This window comes from Euleptes europaea, chromosome 7, assembly GCF_029931775.1.
Source record: "Euleptes europaea isolate rEulEur1 chromosome 7, rEulEur1.hap1, whole genome shotgun sequence".
NCBI lineage: Eukaryota > Metazoa > Chordata > Lepidosauria > Squamata > Sphaerodactylidae > Euleptes > Euleptes europaea.
Window position 1 is genome coordinate 46,937,148 of NC_079318.1, and position 24,828 is coordinate 46,961,975.

General features: G+C 41.2%; 1 protein-coding gene across 1 annotated transcript in view; it reads right to left on the reverse strand.

The window, feature by feature from the left end:
* DISP1 (dispatched RND transporter family member 1) overlaps positions 1 to 23,598 on the reverse strand; it is a 34,759-nt gene extending 11,161 nt beyond the window's left edge. The window contains exons 1-3 of the mRNA XM_056852605.1: positions 23,066 to 23,598; positions 8,102 to 8,131; positions 3,330 to 3,453 (exon numbers count right to left, since the gene is read on the reverse strand). Of these exons, the coding sequence (XP_056708583.1) occupies positions 3,330 to 3,453; positions 8,102 to 8,131; positions 23,066 to 23,574 (663 nt within the window). The 5' untranslated portion in view covers positions 23,575 to 23,598. The remainder of the gene's footprint in view (positions 1 to 3,329; positions 3,454 to 8,101; positions 8,132 to 23,065) is intronic.
* Positions 23,599 to 24,828: the final 1,230 nt, after the last annotated feature.

A 24,828-nucleotide genomic window follows, 5' to 3' on the forward strand; every position in this document is an offset into this window, starting at 1 on the left:
GAAACAGGCCATCACCACCAAAAACAACAGCCTTGTCCAGTGCCAGTAGTTGGAGTAAAAAGGAAGTGATGGTTTGTTTTAAATTTAGCACAATCACCACCTTTAGTACATAACTGCCGGGTAAACTATTTGCTCATAAGCTTGAATTAAGTATTTGCACTTGAAAATTGCTACAGTGAACACTGATTAGCAAGAACAGATGTAAGAGAAATTATGTTGAAAACATTAAGGAACATGACCTAATACTTGGCAATGCTGGTGTGATTCTGCTCTGTCAAGGGCTGTTTTTATCCACTGAAATAGAAGTGGAATGGCTTCCCACCTGCTCTGAGTGCTTCGCCTGCCTCCTGACAAAGTCCTTTTCCTTGCCACATGTGGCATAATTTAGTGTCTGGATGTTTCCACATTCTGCATTGCCCTGCCCATGATGGGGAAGTGGGGAGGAAAATGCACAGCATACCATAGGACAAAAATTAAGCAACTTATTCTCCACTATGGACAGAAAGAACTCTAGATGGGTCTGCTATTTTTGGCAGCAGCTCAATCCCTTTTCCACCTTAAGCGCTCAATACAGGTAGAATAGACTGTGGAGAGGACAAGGAAGACCTGGACTACTGCACATGGGATCATCCACAGCTTTGACGAGGAACAGTAATTGGTCGGATTTTATAATGGAAATTATATATACCTTGGAGCTCAATAAGAATATCTGTGTTGGAGCCAAAGCAGCCAACAATGCTGCAACAGCAACATTTCAGAAGGAACTACTGCAGTGCATAGCAATTCTTCATAACGTATAATGTAAAGCAAAGCTTTTTGGGCTTACTTCACTTGGCAGAGATAAAGATTATCTGCATCTTTAATGGTGTGATATGGACTGCACACTGTGGTCTGTGTAGGACTAGTGGGTGGGTGTTGCCTTTCAACTGGAGGTTAGACCGTACAAATATTCCCAAATAAATCTCCAAATATCCTTTCTTCTACTTCTTCACCACAAGCAAGCAAATCATGCAATGTTTATAAAGTGTTTGGTTAACACGTTTTACCAGCTTTCTATTTTATAACAACTTACTCACTGAATCAAGGGAAGGCAGCATGCACCCCCAAGCAATTCAAACTCACAGTGCTGTGAAGAGAACTTTGAAAATACAATGGCACTGTGTTCAGAAATAAAAACCTCACATTTACTGTATTTTAAGGTGAACAACTTAAGTGCTTCTCGTATCATCATCATCATTCCTTTATTGGCATAAAAACATAATACAAAAAGGGTGCAAAAGGAATGGAGATATTAAAAAGTGCCCTTTATGGCATAGTTAAAAGACAGTTACATCAAATAGTGCTGTTTGTTGATACTGCCATCTAATTAACCGGGCTTTTAAAACAAACTTTAAAAAATGTGCCACCGTCTCTAATATATGGGGCGAATGGTTATTCAATAAATAGGAAAAGCTTCTCGTATCATTGATATCTGATTGTTGGCTTTTGCAGTCTATCTGTGGAAGGCACTGGTAGATGCAGTTTTTCACAACACTCCCCTCATAAGAACATCAGAAGAGCCCTGCTGGATCAGACCAGTGCTCTGTCTAGTCCAGAACCCTGTTTCACACATGGCCAACCAGTTCCCCTGGAGGGCCAACAAGCAGGGCACACAGGCCTTCCCTGATGTTGCCTCCAAGCACTGATATTCAGAGGTTTGCTGCCTTTCAACCAGAACTATCCTCCACTAATCCATTTTAAAGCCAAATACACTTGTGGCTGTCACTACATCCCCTGGCAGAAAATTCTAGCGTTTAATAATTTGTTAAATAAAGAAGTATTTTGTTTTGTCTGTCATGAATCTATTGTCCATCAATTCCACTGGGTGTCCCTGAATACTATTATTGTGGGACAGGGAGAAAAAAGCTCTCTATTTTTTCCATCCCGTGCATAATTTTATAAACCTCTATTATGTCACCCCTTCATCTTCCCTCCCCACAACTGAGAAGTCCCAGACTATTTAGTAATTCTTCATATAGCAAAGGGGTTCAAATCCCTTAATTGTTTTGTTTGCTCACCCTTTCCAGCTCTTCTGATTTCCAGCTCTGCAATAAAGCAACCAGAAATTCACACAGTATTCCAAATGAGGCTGCTGCCCTGAGTAACTCCTTCCAACTTTGGAAAGATGAATCCTGGGGTTGTGAGACCCCCGCTGAAAAACAGCTGCACAGATCAGGGAACTCGAGTTACAGGGGGAAGGGCGTGAAATTGCCCCTCTGCTGGTGGAAGAGGAAGGAATGATCCTCAGAAGCCCCTTATGATCCAAAAAAAGTTGTTGCTGGAGGTCACATGAACCTCTGAATAAAAAGGGCTGCAGTGAGAAGGGAAACCTAAGTGAACTATCCCTCCACTTTCTTGTGCCAGTCCCATGACCCCCAGAATCAGAATTTCAGGGGTAAGAAGCAGCTGTTGTTGGGGGAAAGGGAACACAGGGAAGATGTGTCTCTGACAATAAACTACACTGGCAGTTGGTGAGATGCAATGCAACACAGCTCCAAGCAGCCTTCACTTAAGCATCATTTTAAGGGAAGAAGACGTGGCTTCTTCCATTTTTCTAACTCAAGGGCTTAACATTCTGTGCCACATAGCACAGTTGCTATATTTTTCAGTCTCTTTGGAAGACAATATTCTGGCTAGGCCTGGACAAAAACAGAAGATTACAACAGTTACAGATTGTATTTTAGATACTGTGCTTTTAGATGAACACAATTGATCAACCTTAAAAGTCAGGACTTCCATTTTTTCTTGGAAGTTAGTACTTCAGAACACTGATGGTGTTGTATAATGCTCTGTACTCATATTACTACAGTACAACAAATTTGCAGCGGCAAAAAGAGAACTGAGGGAGTAGCGCTCCTCCTCCTGGTCAGGTGACCATTTTGGCAGTTAACTGCCAGAGGGAGGAGGGGTGCTCCTAGTCTGCTAGAAAGCTTTGGAAATCTTTCCTGAGCTGGCCTGTGCATGCGCAGTCCCATGTGGGACTGCACAGAAGCCACGAAGATGAACAGTAACTTTGCTGTTACTGTAATTAGAAGTGAAAATTAGTTTTAGGGGTGTTGCTGGAAGAAGGCCTTTTCAATTTTTGTTATTGCTGAAAAGATTCAGCCATTGGGTCACATCTGAAAGAACATCTGGACTTAACTACTAAACTTCATAAATATTCAGATTTGAAGTCTGAGAGCTGGGCACATCTGCATTTGAAAGCTATGTAGTATATTTACGGACAACTCCTTAAAACTCTGCTTATTATTGCTGGAAAATGTCAGAACAGGATAATAATGTTTACTTACCAATAATGGATCAGAGAAGTCTGGCAGATCTGGTACTAATATTCCAACTAATGCACACACCACAATTAGCACAGTACACATGCCTAAAACCACCACAGGCCAATCGGCTATCAGGGCTGCATAGCTGAAACAAATGAAAAACAGCAATGACAGAAGAAGAGTGTCCAGGAGAGAACAGAACTAATTGGGTCACTTTACATTGTCTTTAAATGGATAAAACTATTGAAGTGGAATTAATTTTAGGACTTGAACAAATCTTGTACAGGAATTCCATCATTGCCTTTTCAGAAAACAGGCCTTACAGTGCATTCCTAAGGAGAGTTACTCCAGTCCAGCCATTTTTCCCCATGCAATTTTCTTCAGAGTATTGTTCTAAAGAAACTTTTACACCAATCTATGAATGTTTGCTCCAAATGTCTAACAAAAAGGTACAAAAATGTCTAACAAAAGGTTAATATTTGTATGCATACTGTAACTCTTTGCAATCTCTGGCCAACTAAAAATAGATTTCTTTGGCTCACAGATAATTGCTGTATTTTCTGCAAACCATCTTGGCACTTACAGATTAGAAAAACAATGCCATAATGAATAAAAATGTTGTACTAACTAGCTTAAGTACACAATATGATTTTCTTCCTCAGGTCTGGTCAGGATGTTTCCAAATTCAATACAAAAATTAAAATCTATGCAATATTTTAACTTACGATTGACTAGACTCAAGCTCTACTGTGGAGGTCTTGGGGACTTTGATATGATTACATTACAAAATATGAAAATGACATTTGGGGCTCAGGCTGTAATGATGATCACACTCCATTACTCAGCATTGGGTAGACCTCAGAAAACTACACGCAACTTAAAGACAAAACCAACCAACCGGATAGAATTAGGAAACTGCAACAAAACTGATTAAAATACAGGATGTAAGACTTGATGAAAAGAGGAAGGTCTTGACCATATTTGTCAAGAGACTAGCTTACCCAGTGTTCTCTTGTCTATGCAGAAAACTGGTTCAGGCAGAGGCCTAATAAAAATCATGGAAACTTTTCTCTCTGAGAACTCAAGGGGGGGTTACCGCACTTGTATTCCCAGTGATGTATTAAGAGTTTGAAAATGTTATAAAAAATACTGTTTGCACTTTCTATGTATTCCCATCGATGTATTAAGAGTTTGAAAACGTTATAAAAAAAAAACTGTTCGCACTTTGTTTGGCCCCTTTAGCTGTGAAGACGTCTTCCAACCATTTATAAGCCGTGGTATCCAAAAACCCTTTTAAAGCGATGTTTTTTACAACATTTTCAAACTCTTAATACATTGCTGGGAATACAAAGTGTGGTAACCCCCAAGGTCAAGTTGACTGTAGCTTCAAAGAGTGAGATAAGGAAGATGGGAGGCTCACACAGGTGCCGGTCAGACCATTAGGCCTAACAGTTTCAACACCCAACAATCCAGGAGGGAGTTTGGCCAATGCATTCCATTTTGTTAGTGGAAGACCCAAGGGTGGGAGAAGGTGCTTCCTTGGTTAGGCCCCATATAGTTGCAGAGCATATGGTCTCATTATGGCAAGTCACCTGATTGGTGGGGTTACCTGGTTAGCAACACAACTGACTGGTCAAGTTACATCATTCGGTATACATTTGATTGGTCAACTAGAATCATGCCAATGAGGATTGTTGGGCATAAAAAAGCTCTTTCATTCTAGTTTTGCTTTTTGTCTGGGTTACATCTGTTTTGGTTACATCTCTTAATTCTAGATGGGCCATGCTAGCTGGAGCCCCTGCTTTGGACTTTTAAACTTTGTTGGATATAATCTTGTCAGGTAACATCTGGATCTACCGAACCAGTGCTTGTAAATGTGATTAGTTTTATCCTCACTATTCTCTGCTCATATATTGTATATTCATGCACATTCTTTAGTAAATCTCATTAATTATACTTTGGTGCTCTTGGGTTTTGGGGCTTCAATCTGAATCCAGTATTTTAGCTCTTATTGGCTACAGCTACCAGAATAACTGTTTTCTGGGACTCAACTTGCAAGTGTCCTACCTTGCAGGGCTGACTTCTTAGACCCAGGACGGCAGGAGACTTAGTCCCTTGGTCTCTGGCTGGTGGGTTAGTTAAGGGGGCTGGTGGTAGCATTACCCCAGGGTAATACTACCACCTCAGCACTTTGTGGTTTTTGTCTTTGATCAACCTGTCACTCTTAAGGAACCACTGAAAGCCTTTGATAATATTTACTCTAATAAAAAAGACGGAAGATGACAAGATAATTTAAAACTGTCTGCCACAATGAAGATCACTCTTAGGGAGTGTTCTGGCTAAGGCCGTAAAAATAAATTCATTCATTCATTCATTCATTCACTCACTCTTAGGGAGAGACAGAACCTGTTGACATCCTGAAAATCTTGTTGATCAGTGCTACTGGACTTTAATCTAGATGTTCTTGAATTCAGGAGAGTGTGTGGGGGAAGAAAGTTGAGGTGCACCAGCTGGTATAGTGGTTCCTACAAATGCTTTGTGAACTAAGAATATCAGCATATCTAGTCCCGCTCCCACAAGCAATTCCCTTGGTGCCTTGTTATTTTTGTAAATAAACTGAGAGCAATTACTTAATGTTTTAAATAGAGATAATAAATTTTCATTAGTAAAAGCCTATGAAGAAGCCTCATCAATTATTAACAGGGTAATAAATGAGGCATCTTACAGAAATAAGTCTGACAGCTATGCAACATTTCCAAAGAAAAAGTCAGTGAGCTCAAAGAATCTGCATTCGTGGGCTATTCTTGGCTTTTAGAAACAGCAATTTCATAATAAACTAATACAATGCTTGTAAAGAGGTTTGGAGACAAACAATTTATAAATGGGCTTAAAATATACTTCGGTCTGTCTGTATGGCAATGTTGGTTATTTATGTCTACATGAATTCTTATGTGCTCAACAGATCTAGTCAGATTTATAAGGCTGAATTTATTTGCAAATATGACTTAGTTTATTCAAAAACCAATTAGGGAAAAAGCAAACAGTTCAGATATACTGAATGTGCCTCTCTACTTCTGTCACCTACTGAATACTCAAATGACCAAATTAGCAAACACAAACATATTGCTGTTGGCACCAAGATATCATTCCAACAAATGTATTCTTATTTTTCTACACTCAGCCCTGCAATGCAGTTTTTGTCACTTAAGGGGATGCAAGTTTCAATCTCGTCTTGCAACGTGGAGTTTATACAAAGTAGGCAAAGTTACAAATGGGAGGATTTTCCTGCCAATTCTTTTTAGCAACCTCCAGTCACTGCAAAATCTATTACACATCCAAGACAAAGGTAGCTGGAAGAAGTTTATTACATCAAAGATAAAGGTGTTCTGTATTTTATCTCATTTGTGATCTGTTTTACATTAATTCCATTTTTAATCCTATTGTTAGCTATACACCAGCTTTTAAACAATGGCCAGCACTGGGGGGGGGGGGTGATACAGCCAAAGCACTGAAGATGGCTTCGTCTACAGTTATATAAGACCACCCCTGTCTCCTGCCTCACAAGATCATAGTACATACTTTAATGGCTCGAAGCTCTTCATTATTCTTAAACACTGAGAAAGAGTGTCATATTTCAAAATATGACCTCAGTTTGCAAGCCAATTGTAATCAGCACCTCAAACACTTAAAGTTTTTAAAAAATCCAAACACTTCCAAGTGGATCACAAATATTTCCATGTGTGTTTTGTCATGGCTGCCTTGTCCCCCGCTACTTGTGCACCCACCAGCCCAAAACACCAAATAAACGTTCTCTAAAGAAAAACCACTTTCTGCCCAAAGGGAGGGAAAATCAAACAAGTTGACCTTCAATTAAGGATCAGTTCTCAACACCCAGATTTTTTTTCTTTTATCCTTTTAGCCCCACATTTCCTGAAGATCCATACCCCAGCTAGCATAATTTCAAGTTCCTAGTCTCGGAACTGCGCTGAGTACAGCTCCCACTGGAATTTGAAATGAAACTAACCAAGGCTTTTTTAGATGCAGAACGCCTCACCTTTGGGAAATATACAACAGAAAAAGGATCCTGGCTGTGAAAAGCAAACAAAAAAGGAATAGTGCCAACTGTACAGGGATAAAAGCAGCACATCTAACCTATTAGCTGTTTTTAAAGGAGATGCCCCACGAGGACTGCAGCGTAGCAATCAAGCAAGCAGTCAGCAGCTACCTAGCAAACCATTTTGCTGTACACTGCCACTAAGCAGATGCCAAAAGGCTTGCAATATTACTAATTCTAAAGAGAACCAGCGTGGTGTAGTGGTTAAGAGCGGTGGTTTGGAGCGGTGGACTCTGATCTGGACAACCGGGTTTGATTCCCCACTCCTCCACAGGAGCGGCGGAGGCTAATCTGGTGAACTGGATTTGTTTTGCCACTCCTACACACAAAGCCAGCTGGGTGACCTTGGGCTAGTCACACTCTCTCAGCCCCACCTACCTCATAGGGTGCCTGTTATGAGGAGGGGAAGACGATTGTAAGCCGGTTTGAGTCTCCCTTAAGTGGTAGAGAACGTTGGCATATAAAAACCAACTCTTCTTCTTCTAAATTGCCAGCAAAGTCACAAGGGAATTAATAGGCATTTTGACCATGTAAGTTAAAATGTAGATTGTACTTTAATTTTGCAGCATCCCTACTTTGAACCATTGCACACAAAAGGTAGCCCTGCCCACACCCCTTGCACAAATGCATAAAACCCTAAAAGAAAACCAAAGAATTCAAACAAGAGAGTGTGTCTTACCTTTTGGGCAACGTGAGTGTTCTAACTGGCCTGAAAAATCAAACACAGAACGATTTTAAGTAACACACTTATACTACAGTATGCTTTGCAGAACAGCTCTCAACGGCTTAAAATAACAAAGGCCAATCTCCGGAATTCTGAATCTGCCTTGTGCTAGTATTTTAATGCAAGTAAATCTTATGTGACAAAGAATTCACAAAACTGAGTCAAAATAAAAAGAAGATCAAAAACACTCTCCCCATTCCTCAGAAGAAACGCTGCAAAGCTCTCTCAAGCAGCTTTCCAGAGGCCAATTTACAGGACACTCTTTAAAACAGTGACTTGACTGGCTGTTAGGAGAAATTCAGAGGACACTTAAAATCCTTGTTCCCAAATGATCCTTAATTATACGATGCGATTTGTGTGCAGGGTTATTTTTAAAGGCCACTGTCTTTCTTCATCAATAGAAATATATGTAACAAATAGACCACACCAAAATGGAACACACAAGTTCTTTACCTGGTTCCTTAAGTAAGCTCTATTAATTTTATTTCGGCTCTGGACCAAGAGAGCTGGACCAAGAGCTTTGGCCAATGTTTGCTTCCCTGAGAAAAAATAATAACCATGCTTATATTTAGAATAAAGCAACTCAAGCTGTGCTTTCAGCTTCAGAAAACTGTAATCAGGGCCTCCTGGGGAACCTGAAAATCCTTTGAAAAACACCAGATATAGAAACATGACAAACATAAGAAACAGATGTTCAGCAGTAACTTAAGCGTCAGGTAAAACAGGAACTTTGCTTCACAGTGAAGGTTAGCCCTCAAAGGTGCTTCTGTGTATTTGCATGATATTGGGCATTTTGAAAAGAGGTTAACTTGAAGGTACTGTATTTCTAGTACTGAAACAGTACAGTTTTTTTTTTTAAATGACAGGCAACAATACCACTTCTGAGATCATAAAAGGACAAGATACTAAAAAACAGCATAGACTTCCACAATTAAACCAGTTTTCTCTCCGAAGTACTTAAACACTGAAAAGTATTACTTTCAAGAGTAAGGTGTCTTTTCCAGTTCTAAATATATACTTTCCTGTGATTAGATGTTTAAAACATACTTCCAGCAGTAGCTTGTGCAAAGTACATGAGATTAGTGTTTCACTACTGTTCCAATTAACAACTTATAAGCAACATTATACTGATTTGTTGTACTACACACTTTGGGGAATGTACTTTTGGATTACCAATATGCAACAACATTTAGATAAATGGTGAAATGTCACTATTCTTTCATGAAGGGTAGACAGCACCTCCTCCCTTTCCTCAATTCTACAGTCTTCACAGTTTGGGCAGCCTTCTCTAGGCAAACTAAATTGAAGCATAAAATTGTGCATATAAACATCTGTCAAGAGAGCAGAAAAGCTGTTTTGCTATGTGTTTCTGTATTTTAGGGCATAACTAATAATTTTTTTGAGGATGTCCAAAGGGATAACATTTCTAACCAAGCAATACAATGAAGATGTCATAAACAGCTGCAACATACTGGATACAGTGTAAAAATTCATTTTGATACACAGGGTTTTTTGTGCATGCTTTGAGAACAGCACAATTTGCTAGCAGGTGTGATCTTTAACCTTCCAGACTGGGAAGATTTTATCATTTTGTACAACACACTGGAAGCTTAAGAGCACCAAGGAAGTAAAATTAGAAGCTTATGAGCACCAAGGAAGTAAAATACAGAATACAGACTGGATTGCACACATAACTCTTTGTATAAGTTCAATGGGGTTTTAAAATATTTTTAAACGTTTTTGAAACTCTTTTTTCCTTTTGAAAGTAGCACTGCTGATATAGATCAAAGGTGGAGCTACTTTTTGATAACAGCAAATTATAAAGCCGCTGTTGTTTAGATCATAGCCTCTCTTTTCCAGAAAAAATATTCCAAAACACTGTGTGTGTGTTATATGCTATCAAGTCATTTCTGACTTACGGCAAACCTATGAATTAATGACTCCAAAACATCCTATCGTTAATAGCCTTGCTTGGATCTTGCAAACAGAAGGGATCTTGCAAACAGAAGGCTGTGGCTTCTTTTTATTGAGTCCACCTCATGTTGGGTCTTCCTCATTTCCTACTGCCTTCAACTTTTCCTAGGATTACTGACTTTTCCAGCGAGTCTTGACTTCTCATGATGTGACCAAAATTCTAAAATGACTCTGTATAAAACCAGTTACTAAGGAATAAATATACACCTTTAGAAATCAGCTTGCAGCTTATCCTGTAAAGCATGGGTGTCAAACATAAGGCCCGGGGGCCGGATCCGGACCCTTGAAGGCTCTTACCCAGTCCACAAGCCAGCTGAGGTAGCCAAACACCCCTGTTCCAAATTGGGCTGGCAAGCCCGCTGCAGGCTCACCAGCTGAGGAAGCCACCTCCCCCCAGTGACTGGTTGTGCCTTAGCTGGCATCCTGAGCTTGGGGCCTCATTGGCATAGCAGCAGTGGGGGGGGGGGACTTGTTTTTTTGCCTATGGGCTGCACTGCATTTTTTCTTGGCGTGACTTTGTGCCTCTGTTGGGGGCATTCCCAGGCTGAAAGAAATTAGGGAGCAAACGAATTCCGCTCGCACCTGGTGATTCATCCACAACTATGCTAGCACAAAGCCCTGTGCCTGAGCTCCACCGGTGGGCAGCAGCCCCAGTGACTAAGAACAGCACAGTGGCCCTGGGGGTCTGCGCTGGTGAAACTGTTCTCCCCCTTTAGGACTGCACTGTTAGACTTTTAAAGAGCTTTTGACAAAGTCCCACCCCAAAGACTCCAAAGTAAATTTAGCAGTCATGGGATGAGAAGCCTGGTCCTCTTGAGGATTAGAAACTGGGTAGGCCGAAAGCAAAAGTAAACGGGCAGCTGAGGGAAGTAAACTTCGGAGTCCTACAGGGATCGCTGGATGGGATCCAGTGGAAGAGTTCCATGGGTGGTCAGGAAAATTTTGTGCCAACTCCACCCTCACACTATGCCTGAGATTCCCTTGTTCCTGAGCAGCAGCACTGTGGGGAATGAGGGTTTTGGACTGCAACAAGGGAGGGGAGGTGGGAAAGTCACGCTCTGTAGAAATTTCCATTGAATCCAATCCAATACTGTATTGGGATAAGTGCTATTTAAATTTAGTCATAATTCATATGGAACCAGGGCTGAATACAGAAGTGTCCAAGTTTGCAGATGATACCAAGTTATTCAGAATGTTGTAAAACAAAGCAAATTGTAAAGACTTCCAAGAGGATCTCCCCAAATGGGTGAGCGGACAATAGTGTGGCAAGTGAGATTTAATCAGCTTAACATTGGCTGCAATGTTATTCTAGCAACTCTAAGTCACTCCTTCATACCACAGATCTCCCCGTGAGGTCGCTTAACAACAACTTGGTGGATATTGCAAGCACACAGTGATTAACAACCAGTGTAATAATTTCCTTGGTTATAATAAGAACAATAACTTGATGCTGTTTGGCAGGCTGCCAACAGATATTACATTGTAACTTTATAAAAACTTCAGTTGTGTGTTAAAACCACAGAACTCAGTACACCCTTTCGATACATAACAGTTATTACACAAGCCATGAATACATTTGGCAAACTTTTACTGAATAATAAGGATGTTGCTTCACCAAACCCATGGAAGATGCTGATAGCAGGGATAGAGTAACCCTGTGCCTTCAATTGTATGGTATCATCAATAAGTTCCCATTTGTAGGAGGCAGCCAGCAACAACTGCATGCCTTCCCAGGGCTACACATCCCTGTAACATTTCTCAGAAGCTGAGAGGGAATCAAGTTTGCAGGATACAGTAGCTGTAGAGGCAAAGACTTCAAAAGGGCTGCAGAACACAGTTTTTGTGCATATAAGAAGAGTTGGTTTTTATATGCTGACTTTCTCTGCCACTTAAGGGAGAATCAAACCGGCTTACAAACACCTTCCCTTCCCCTCCCCACAACAGACACCCTGTGAGGTAGGTGAGGCTGAGAGAGAATGACTTGCTCACCCAGCTGGCTTCGTGTGTAGGAGTGGGGAAACCAACCCAGTTCACCAGATTAGCCTCCCCCGCTCCTGTGGAGGAGTGGGGAATCAAACCCAGTTCTCCAGATCAGACTCCACTGCTCCAAACCACTGTTCTTAACCACTACATCATGTGGATTATTAGCTTGTTCATATGCCTTGAACAAACTTCCATTTTCTTAGCAGTACACGTTATACATCTTCCAGCTGCATACTCTGTTGTTAGTCAGTGGCTCCCAAATTTTAGCAAACCAGGGACCACTATTTTGATTAATTTTCACAAACCTCCAGATCTTCCCCACCTCCTTAATTGGCACACACCACACAGCTTTAAAATTCATTTGCTTTATTTATAGCCCGCTTGTCTTGCAGAGACTCAAGCTCTACATGTCCATGGAAGCCTCAGACCTCTTGTATCCTCAAAGCAGAGACCCTTACCAGCTACACTTTGACAGTTCAAGTAAAATGTTTTATTTATCATCTGTATGCAGCCTATAAAGTCAAGTCTCAGGGGACAGCTGATTCTATGCTCACAGTTTAAAAGACCCTGACCCATAGTTCTAATCAATCCCACTCTTGACTGGAAGGAACTCTGTGCCAGAGACAACAAGAAACTTCCTTTTTGTTTAATAACTTCTAGTTAGAGGCTAGATCAAAAGGGGTGTGAAGGTGCTTTTCAGAGGTGTTCAAAGAAACAGGAAATGCCCAGTGCCATAAAAAACATGGATGTTCAGTATTAAACTGAAAAATGGATGTTGGTGATTATCCATGGGTGCAGAGTGGCACCTGCTTATGCTGAAATCCTAACTTCATGGTGCTTTCACACATGCTGAATATTGCACTTTCAATCCACTTTTAATGCACTTTAGTAATTTGCAAGTGGATTTTGCCATTTCACAGTAAAATCCAGTTGCAAAGTGCACTAAAAGTGGGTTGAAAGTGTCAATAAGATAGAGTGAAAACCTGTTCTGCTTTATACCTGAAACAACAATGACTGTACCTCTTTTGGTGCCACCTGAGGTTCCTAGGGCTGAGCTACAGGAACCCAGAAACCAATCAATGTGTTTTCTGGATCGAAGGTGAACTGGAAACCAGGAGACTGCAAAGTAATAGCTGCTCTATCAGCTCATACCCTTTGGAAGAGGATGACGCCGATTCCACCCCCTCCCCAAGGCAGATAGTCCCTCTTCATTTTTAGCAAACTGAGAGGTCTCCAGTTTCATGATAGCCAAATGGATGTGCGCTGTCTTTACAAAGGATGAACCCTTGCAGATCCCCATGGGTCCCCAGATTCCAGTCTGATAAATGTTATGGTAGGCCACAGCACGCTATACACAAATGAACAGATTAAGATAGCTAATTTCCGAAGGGGGGAATGGAGTATTTAATTTTTCCTGTTTCGCTGCAACAGCTGGGACCCACATACTTAATGGATTACTGCTCCCTGTACAAACCTATGCAGCAACTCCAGCAGTTCCAACAGCGTTTTCTCCCCCTCAGGGGACCCAGAGTGGATGCAAGGGAGCTGTTGGCGTTGGTGCAGCACAGAGAGGTTGTGGAGTGGCGTCCCTGCCGCAGTGATGGATGTCCAGGGTGGCCCAACAGCTAGGCCATCCTGTTCTCCCTTTGGCAGTTTCTGGGGGACAAAACATTATCACTGAGGCTTTTGCCTCATGTGGGGACTGGTTTCTCCCCATGTGGGGACTGAACCAAGAGTACCAGCCAAACTATCCCAGTGGCTTTCCACTGAGCCATGCCTGTCAGTGCAATAGTCTCAGCCCAGTCCCCTGTGGCTGTTAGCGATGTCAGGGCTGCAGTGGAGTGCCCTGTGCCTGACGGAATGCCTCTTTTCAACCTATCCTCTTGGCCCAGAGGTTACAACACTGGTCTTGGGTGTAGGGGATGTGGGTTTGAGTCTGATCTCTGTCTTCTCTTCTGTTTCTTTACTTTTTCATGAGTGTGTATAGCTTGGAGCAGGGATGCTTGTGTGTGGGCAGCACTTTTGCTCCCAGTCAGGCCTTTCACCAGGAAGCAGCATCCATCACATAGGATACATGACCCTGTTGGGGTTGTGCTGTTGCTGGGTCCTTCCTCCCTGTCCACTGGCTCTCCGTGGGGCAGGGGAGGGTAGTGTACTCAAGAGGCAGAGGCCAGTTCAGACAGTGGTGATGGGTTGCGCCTGTGTGTAACGCTAACAGGAATGTCGTCAGCTGCCGTTTTCTGACTGGTGGGTGTTGCCAGGGTTCCTATGGCAAAGCAGCCCTCAGGATTGTGCTGTGAATGCTGTTAATACGTCACCACAAGGCCAAGCCCCATCTCATTTTTATTTATTTAAAACATTTTTATGCCGCCTTTCCACCCAAACAGGGTCTCCTAAGTGGGCATCTGAAACAAACGACTTACCAAAAATCAGAACTCTTGATGTCCTTTAAAACTACATCAGAAGGAACATTAATGGATCCAATAAAACATTTATGTTTACAGCAGCTAATAAAATTTTCTTGTTCTGCTCTAATCATAAACGCGAAGTATTCAAGTTTGTGGGAGCTGGATGCTACTCTTGTATTTCCTAGTAGCCTTTAAAAGTGGACACAGGACTTCCAAAAGTGCTTACTGTGAACACACGATTTATCCATGCAGCTACCAAGGCTGCCATATTTTGTACCTGTCTAAACTAGAAACTGTTCTTAGAACATCTGACTTTCAATTCCCCCTTGGTTTTCATTGCCTTAGGTGGACCCTTCCACGTTCAGGAAATGGGAGATAGGCTTAAGGGCCTCTGAGGCGATCTCCCATGGCAGTGAGGCCAGGAGAAGGAAGCAGCACAGCAAAGCTCTTTATTGTTTCTACGGGCTGTTTTTCACAGTTTTCACCAAGACAGCTCATTGCTAATAACAAATGGCACCTTAGCTGTGCTTTCTTTATAAAGCTTACAACATGTGTTCAGCCTACAGCACCCCCCCATTAGTGATCCTTATAAATCCAGTAAAAAGTTTGACTCATTGGTGACACACCTAGTTATTAAAATTTCTTCAGCTTGTTTAGACACCTACTTCATTTCCTGTGAGGAAAAAAAAAACTTTTTAAAATGTAGTCTTCATTAAGAGGAAACTTAAAAAAGACTTTAGCTACATCCAAAGAATATGCTAACACTTCTGTATGTTATTTGTAGAAATGGGAAAAATGAAGTTTAAACACAGGAGACACAGTTTTCTAGTACTACCCTTACAGCGTCACTTAGTATGATGCCATTTGTTCATAAAAAGTCTTTTTATGCTTTAATGCAGCAACTGTATATGTTATGATGGATTTCTCAGCTAATGCACCATACAAAATTACTAACGTCATATCAAGTACCTTTGAGGAGGACAGAAAATAGGAAAGTGTGTATATATACACACACTTCCAAAAACACTCTTCTTGAAGTCCATCCAATAAAGAAGCTTCAGAAAAATAAAAATGTCTAGCACTTCTACATACATTCAAGAATGCTGAAAAGCCAAGAGACTCTTGTTGAGTCTGGTCTTTTTTCAGACTGTTAGTGTCTTGTTTAGAAGAGTCTTCTTGCTTAAACCCTTGGAAGAAGGAAGCCATTCATCCATCTGGCCAAAACATCTTTGCTTTTTTTGTGACTGAATTACAACACTCTCAGCCCCCGTTTTGAACACAACTTCTGTATAGTTTGTTGCAAGCTGTTTTAAGCAGTACTTGTCATATTTAACAGAGGAACACCATTCCAGTTTTCTTGCATAGGCAGAAGACGCCTATTCTTATTAATTATCTCATTTAGACACCACAGTTCAAAGGACTAACAGATCATTAGGTTAAGTACTAACTATTCTGCTTTTTCATGGAAGGTGAGGGAAACAGGGCATGGGAATCGAGTTTAATACTTTGTTGCTACCATTTGCAAATGCCAGATTCTAAAGGTCAGAAGACATCAGTGCTCCAGGACTGTGGAACTGCAGCCAAAGCAAGACTTAAGGAGCCTTTTTTTTTTGTAAACCACAAAGATTTAAAGAAAGAGTGCAGCTTAATTATGATTACAAGTCCTTGAGGGGGTCATTATTTCATGTGCTGTTTTATTACACTAAGCAAATGTGGTCTTTTTATCATGTTAAACGTTTAGTATTAAATTTAAAAAGGTTTGCTATAGTCTAGTATAGTATCATAGACTCTAAGGCAATGGGGGCAAAGTTTAAGCAAGAAGTGCAGCATATTCTGTTCATGTGTAACACATGCTGAATAATAATCAATATGGGATATCTTTTCATATATTAATAAAGTCTGAACAAACCTACTAAATGTTGACTAACTCACCCAACAGCTGAAACCCAACAGAGAACTCACAGATGAGAAATTTCTAGAGCAGAAAATGTCACTGACGCAGTTTCAGACAAAAGAGAATTCAGCTTGGATCCTTCCAAAAATTTCCTCTACAAAGATTTCTGTCAGCAAAGCCATGGTTCTGTCAGTTCTGCCATGGGAAGGGTACATTAGCAAAAATCTCCCCCTCCCTTCTGCCAGCGGAAATCTTCTGTGGAATCTAATGCTATGTTTCTACTTTTGTGTAGTGGTTGAGGTAGTGATTGAGGGAGAAAGAAGAGGAACAAGAGTCTTGATGGCTATAGGACTTCCGGTGGTGTTGCTGGGGAGAGCACTCCATTTCCCCAGGCTGTCCTGGGAGAAATCCAAGTTTGCGTTATTTCTGGGGTACATAGATACCCCAATCCGACCCTTGCAAGTGGGTTGGAAAGCAGGAACTCCCTGCAGCCCGCAAACGCGGTTTGACCTCCTAGGTACTCTGAGGGGGCTTTTTAAGCCCCTCGGAGTCCTGGACGCCGGTCCTGCGAGGGCACTAGGGAAGGACATCGCCAAAACGCAACTTAGGCATCAAGCTCCACCCTCCACCACCTTAATACCAACATAAGGACTACATAAAGAAAAGAACCTCACCTCTTGACACCCAAGTGAGTACAAAAGAACTCTTCGTCTACTTACTGGAAACTTGAACAGACGGGGGGCTGATAAGAATATTTCTGGGACCCCCATTCCTCCTTAATCCGAACTGAAAAAGTTTGATCTGAGTTAGCCATCGGGATTAGCAACAGGAGCCTTATCAATCCGATCAGCCTAAACCATAATAAAGAGTCGGAAGGATACCTTTTGATTGACAAGAACTATCACCAATGGGTCCAAGGGAAGGGGAGGGTGATTTTTCTTCCTGATTTTTCGGCGAAGAATATCCTGCCACGTTTGCAGTAAGGGAGCGCCTGGAACGGAAGACCCTCTATAACAACCTATCTATCATCGGAACTAAAATAACAGGAAGTAGTTGTAGGACCGATTACGCGTCGCACTCGAGTTACTTGGAAATCATTCCTGAAGGAACAACCATCGAGAAGAGGCGGTAGAAGGTCCACGGCACTAGCAACTTCCTGTATACTTCCTGATCAGCCCGACCTAGAGCGACCGAAAAAAACTCACTGGTATTTCAAAACTTTAAAACGCAATTCTAGAGCCAATTTCGACTCTTTTCAACCCGAAAAAATTATAAGGCTGATGTTTGAATTATTATCTTTTAATTAGAACTTTAAAGGCCCTGTCTGTGGACATGTATTTTACCAGCTTCTTTTGGCTTAATACATAGCCCTGCTCCTATGAAATCAAAGGGAATTTTACAGAATTCAAACATGGAAAAAAAAATACAGGACATGCTTGCTAAACATTCTGAGGCGACAATTAAACAATTAAAACAGATTTCAACACAGATGGCTCAACTGATTTCAATGATGACGACTCTTGACCAATCATCACAGGTAGGCAATCAGAAGTTGGATCTGGTTATAGAAGACATAAAAGTCTTGAAAATTCAAACGATGACCACAAATACAGACATACAAGCAATGGACTCTTCTGCCCAAAAAGTCATGGAAGAATACAAGGATACAAAGAAGAAGACAGAAGTTCAAGAAAGCAACCAGCCGGCGATAAAGAGATCAGACATACAAGAAATAGACTTTTCATTTAAAAAAGTCATGGAACGACGTGTGGATATAAGGAAGAAGAGAGCAGGTCAAGGAATACAGATTGAAGCCACGATGGAGATGAAGCCCAGAAAGAGTTATTTTTGGATACGTATCCTGTCTGAGGAAATGAGAGAGAACAAAGAAATCCTGTTCCCATACCTGACTGGCCTATTTCAGTTACAGAAGGAACTATTAGACCATGGTTAAAGGATTGATTTAAATATGATTGCTGGATCCAAAGGCTTTGATAGTGTGGACGGGTGGCATGGCTATTAATGATGTAGTGGAATTAAGATTAAGACATCATTTTGGGAATAAAGGGTTAGAAATTCTTGAGAAAAAAGACTGGATTGTTAAAATGTTTGAAGTGGCAGAAATGGCAAAACTCACAGCTATTCTAAATGAAGAAAATGACGTTCGGTTTCTGGGGGAATGGGGGGCGTGGATGCATTATTGTGAATATGAGTTAAAATTGGGAAGAATGGAAGAATATTTTCTAATCTGATCCAGAGGATTATTTTTGGTTTTTTTTTATAATGAATAAGCATAATTATATTTACTAACAGATTATGGTTTTTTTTATACAGGATATTGATAGTTTATTAAGATTAGATTAACTACGACGAGATGAACTTTTTATTAAGAGGAAGATAGAGGTGAAGGGGAAGTCAAAATTTTCCATTTTTTTTTTCTTTATTATATGTTATGGAACTATAACAACTTTAGGTTAGAATTGAAATTTTATATTGTCATAGATGTTGTTTAATGCAATGGAAAATTTTTAGTATAAAATCCAATAAAATCTATATAAAAAAAAAAAAGAGTCTTGATGGCTATCACTAAACCTCTGAGGTTTCCTGAAGATATTCTACAACTAGTTGAAAATTAAAACTAGTTCGGCTATAGGAATTGAAATGGCTCAATGAACAGACACAAACATGGCGAAGGGACTGGGGCAGTGATACTCACAGTGGCTCAGGAGACACATGTAGATCTTCAGAGCTGTCCAATATGACACCTACCCCATGCTCCAGAGACTATTTCTTGATATGAAGAGCAACACTGCCCCAAACATGATCCTTTCTGTCCTACCTACAGAGTTTATATCCAGGGATTGTAGTGTTTCATTGATTTTCTCCCAGTCCTCCAGTTTCTGAAAGGCCCACTATATCTAAATTGTCACAGCTCCAAGACCTCCAGCTCCGCTACTGAATACAATAGAAGCTTCATAAGTTATGTGCAAGATGGTTGGGGGGAGCACCTTTACACATACACTCACTTAATACCCAAGAGCCAATGTGCAAAATTCATTTCTTTGTTTTGTAAAACTGCTGGAACTTTTACATACAGAGAAATTATCACCATTATATGTCACAAACAGCTTTGATTTTCTTTCACAACAAAACAATACACCTCACCTGTAAGTCCTTTTGCTATTACAATACAAACTTTATTATCTGGAAAGCTCAGTTAACTGAAATGGCTTGTGAAATTGGTGGCTGGGAGAAGAGACGGTGAGCCATGGTGGCAATGAAGCTGCACACAAGAGAACTTGGGCCATGGGGGGGCAGGGTTAAAGGGAGGGGTGGCAAGCCAGCAGCCAAGACAGCAAACCACAGGAAGACCAAAGCAATGCAAGAGGCACTTGGAACATGGGGAGATGTGCAGGCATGCCTTCAAGCCTCTAAACAAATTCACAAAGCGTAAAGCTTGAGAAAGCAGCGCATTTGATTAACTGACAGTCCCATTCCCCATGAAGGCTATATTTCATTGTGCTATATTTCATGTCAACAACATGGTTGACACACCACAAAAAATAGAACACGGGTATGTTTCAGCCAAATAAAATGTAGTTGACTGAGCACTATGCAGCAGTATCATATGTATTACCTATCAGCTTCCCTCAGTCTTAGTGCTTGCTCACAAATGTATGCAAATCACTGGCGGCTGAATCTGTGAATTGACTCAATCAGAAAGTGTGTTTAAGGTGATTTGAAAGTACTAGCTGTGGCATAATATGTGTTATGGCTTTTTCACACAACCGAGTTATTATTTGATGTTGTCAGCAAGTGGTGAACAAATATGTGTGAGCCAGCATTAGCCTGCACCAGTATTTGAAATTTCCACACTGCTAAAACCAGTAATTATACTTCCTCTGTTAGAGGAATGCAGGGGTCCAACATGGTGCCAATCAACACCTTCCCCGCCAAGTGTTTTTAGAAAGGGGTGGGGCTTTCGTCCAGCAGTGTTTCTGATTGGCTGTGCAGATTTTTTTTAAAAGCTGCTTCCAGAGCAACTTTGTGCCACTACAGCACAAGGATCTTCAATGAATGACTGTTAGGTAAGGTGTGTGCATGCAAGAAAATATTTTAAAATAATATGTTCGTTTTAAAAGGCATGCTGTTAAACAGAGCTTCTGCCTGAAATGTTGAAGAGTTACTATAAAGAGTTATGGATGAATTCACTCCCTGACATTTTATGGGTAGCTCCGCCTCTTGTGGCAGCCATTTTGTGGTTGTGCCCATTCCCGTGTCTGAATTTCATAGGCTCAAAAAGGTTGGAGACCCCAGAAGTAGTGTTAATGGGTGACAGAGGTAACTAACACATTAGAACGGGATATGGCAATGCCATATTTTATGCCAGGGGAGGCTTCACTTCTTCCCCTTACTAAAATCCTTGTGGCCTCTAACGGGAAACGATACCCGCTACACTGGTAGCTATGATGAGTACAACAGTGATACTGTTCACAAATGTGGGGGAAAGATCTGGATGTAATTATATTGATTTAAAAGGAGATATGCAAAATTGTTTTACAAGTTGTAAATGAAATCTGTTACTCTGACTCGCACTTTTCCCCTTCATCTCCCAAACATAACACACACACACACACAAAAACAAGTTAGAGGATGACAGATAATTAAGCTGCATATACAACTGAAACCAACTACAATGAAACAGAGCATAATTTTCTAATAAATTTATGGAAAGAATCAATGTTTTGTTCTTTTAATGTCAGGTCACTGAGAAACATTAAGCTCTACAGGCTTGAAAAACATACTTCAACCTGCTGTGTTGTATATTTGATTACTTGCCAAGCATCAAATTCTAGTTGAATGTGGTACTGTGTTCCTTCCCCTGTAATAGTACCACTTTCTTCCCGTTCCCAATTAAAGTTAACAATGTGGGCATACGCAGTTAACGAACAGCGGTGAAAGCTGGTTTGATTATACACTAGATTTAATTAATGTGCCTTACCAAAAAACAGGACGACACCTGCATTTAATATTACTCTGTCATAACAAGTACAGCACTGGACGACTTCCAGCTAGGGCTGTTTCACACACACAGTGGTTTTGTGAACTGCATTCCCAACAACTGACTCAAGACAGTCTCAGACAGTTCAGGCCTAACACCTGTTAATCCACTCCAATTTGCTCCAGATTGCTTTATGCCTCTCCTTCACAGATCTTTTCTCTTGCTAAGCCACAGATCTTTTCTCTTACTAAACTCACCCCACAAAAGTCCATGCCATCTAGGCTGGAGACGTGAAATGCTCCCCTACATATTTCCTGAATGCCATGCTGATCATGATCTTCCCAGACTGCTCTATGTGCACTTATGCCACCCCAACCCCACCAATGATGGTTGTTATCCACAGGTTCAGTCTGTGTTGTGAGGACCTGTGGAAAATAACTATCACTGGCAAGAGCGGGGGCAAACTGGGACAAATTGGGCTCAATTACCACCACCAAATCATGACTTGGTGCTTGCTATACAAGGTATGCATTCAACATGGGAGTCCAAAAAAGTACGACTAAAGATCGTTTTCAAGGAATTTTATTGAAGACCATCTGCTATTAAAACTCAGTTGAAATATACGCATTCTCATAAAGTCTCAAGTTATTCCCTGCTATATATGTCTGGCAGTTTATATCTTCAATTTGATGCTCTGCTTAGGGCAAGAAAGGAGTGGGAGGAAACAACATTTTTTGTGTGCAGTCAAGTCACAGCTGAATTATGGTGACCCCGTAGGGTTTTCAAGGCAAGAGATGTTTGGAAGTGGGCTGAAACTTGGGGGTGGGAGAGAGAGGAGGAACAAAGTAGATTGGTCCATCCTCAGAGACTGATGGATCCCTGCAGGTTCTAGAAAAAAATTCCCTTTAGCATGGCTGGCAGTCTTGTTCAAACCTTGCCTGATCTCAGGGAATAACGAATTTAGCAAGACAGTCAACATGCCTAGATACCCTTTCAAAATCAGTGGAGACTGGCTAGCCCCTTGATTAAGTGAGGAGCTGGAACAGTGAAACAGCAGTAGCAACAGCTCCATTATTGACAGCTGAATATTCCTGATGAATTCAACTGAAAACAAACTAGAGCTCAGCTTACTCCACAAATCTGGTGATGGCAAAAATAATAATAATAATAATTGTACTTTTCTTCCACCCTAACATTTTCAAGCATAGCTATTGAGTAGTTAGGCCCTTTGAGGTGTATGCCTGCATGGTGTGTAAATGGTCTCTGAAGCTTGGCCATATACTACTAGCAGTTCAGAATGCTACTATTTGGATGCAAGTGAAGACCAACCAGTTAGAATACTCTAACCCTGCAGCAAAGGGCAGGGCACCAACACTGCAGAACTTCTTAAAGGGAGGTCCACTTCGCTCAGTCCTGGTTGGCATTTAGGCAGCAAGATGGGAAGACTTTTTTTTCAAATAGTGTCTGAACTGCTGCTGCTACCATTTTTTATTTTCTGAACAGTGTGATTGTGCTCTTTTATTGATTGTTTTATGTTATTTTAATTTGTACTTTGGTTTTTGAGGAACTTCTCACTAGCTGCTTTGAATACTATAATTGAGAAGTAGGGTATAACACTGATATCAGTTTAGACATTACAGAAAACCTAATCAACTTACCTTATAATGGTGATATGTTGTGGTACAGGCTGGTGCTGAAAATGTTCTGGCCACTGATGATGTAGGCAGAAAGATGGGGAGGACTGAAGGCAGCAGGCAGGCTGATATAGGGGTGTGCGTTTTTGACAAGCAGAAGCTGAATACTCGGTATGAGGGTTTAAACAGCAGGAAGTCAATGGAGATGGTGCTGCATTGCCAGTCAGCGGAAGACATTCTTGTTGACTACCACGGTTATTTAGTGGATGATGATATGGGCAAGGATGACAACATTGTGATAGCACCTGTGGGGTTCTTTGGTCATCTACAGACAAAAATGATGCTTTTAGCACACCATTAAGCTGAAGGCACCCATTTTCACTCACTTTTCTTCTTGTGGTTTCCTTAGATGGGAGATTTGGGACTGCAACATTGCAATCACTGGTTGCAAGGATATCAGGACTAGTGACACTGGACGGAATGTTGCCATTACTCAGAACCACAAAATCGTTGTTTCCATTGATTGTAGCCATACTCCAGAGTCCTGATGGCCTGCAATACTGTAAAGGGGGGGGGAAGGAAAGTTAAGCATAATGTTTCAAAAGATACAATTCTTTCAGAACTATACAAATCTCAACTCTGAGATGATCTCCTGAAGAAAGATTAATCTGGGTAAGGAAGGCACATCATAGTTTTCTAGTCATCAGGACTCCTAGGATTCCCAAGGTAGGATTTCTGCTACAGTCCACAAAAACTACTGAGCCAACTTAATAGCTTAAAAAAAGTGGCCTTAAGATAGAAATTATATGGGTTAACCTTCTATTAGTTTCTGTTACATGTGTCCTTAATCACCCTCTCCCCTCTTTTAATTAAACAAGCAGAGCTGGTAACAAAGGGGTGAAAATCTGTTACTTGAGTATTTGCATACAAAAATGGGTGTGGCAGCCTTTGGACGCTAGAAGAGACTTAAGACGGCATTTAGGGCTAGTAGTGGAAGCAGCCCGTTTTGTACACAAGAGGAATTTGAAAAGCAAGCAACGGCAAACAGAACGAGAGCTTAAATAATGGGGAGCTGTACAGGGTACTCAGTTTGGAAGGGAAAGTAACTGGCAATTAGGAGCATTGATGGTGCTGGTGAAGAGACTTTATATCGAAAAGAACAATACAAAAAGCATACAGAATTTGGAAGATGAGGATATTTTTAAAAGATACCACGAATCCTACTAAGGCTCCTTCCTTGAATCAAAGGCTGTGCTTTTTCTGTAAAAAAAAAGTATTGACATTTACATTGACCTAGTATTGACATTTACTGGGATGGGAATTTTCTGTTCTAACCTTTCACTGTGATTTCCCGGCAAGATCAGTGTGGCCTGCTGAGGCTCCCAAGCAGCAGAAATCAAAGGCAAGAAGATGTGGTTTGCATAGGAAGAATGGCTGTAACTAGAAAAAAGCACTTTAAAGAGAAAAGGTTTTCCTGTGTGCTGAGCAGTCAATGGGGGTCAAAAATGCATAAACTGAATGAAGTCCTAAAGCTTAGAAAAAGTCAAAAGGAGACCGTGATCTTAATGTAAGGAGCAGCAAAGTGATAGCATACGGGCCTGCCTAAATCTCCAGGACTGGACCTGGCAACCCGGTATGCAAGCGCACTGACTGCTTTCCAGCCGCGCGCCTGCCTCAAACGCTACTGGGCAGTCGCGGCGCGGCTCATTTGAAACTGACACAGCCGCTCTCGCCAGCCCGGGCAACCAGCCATTAGGAACCAGATGCAAAGGGCCGTCTCTTGTGAG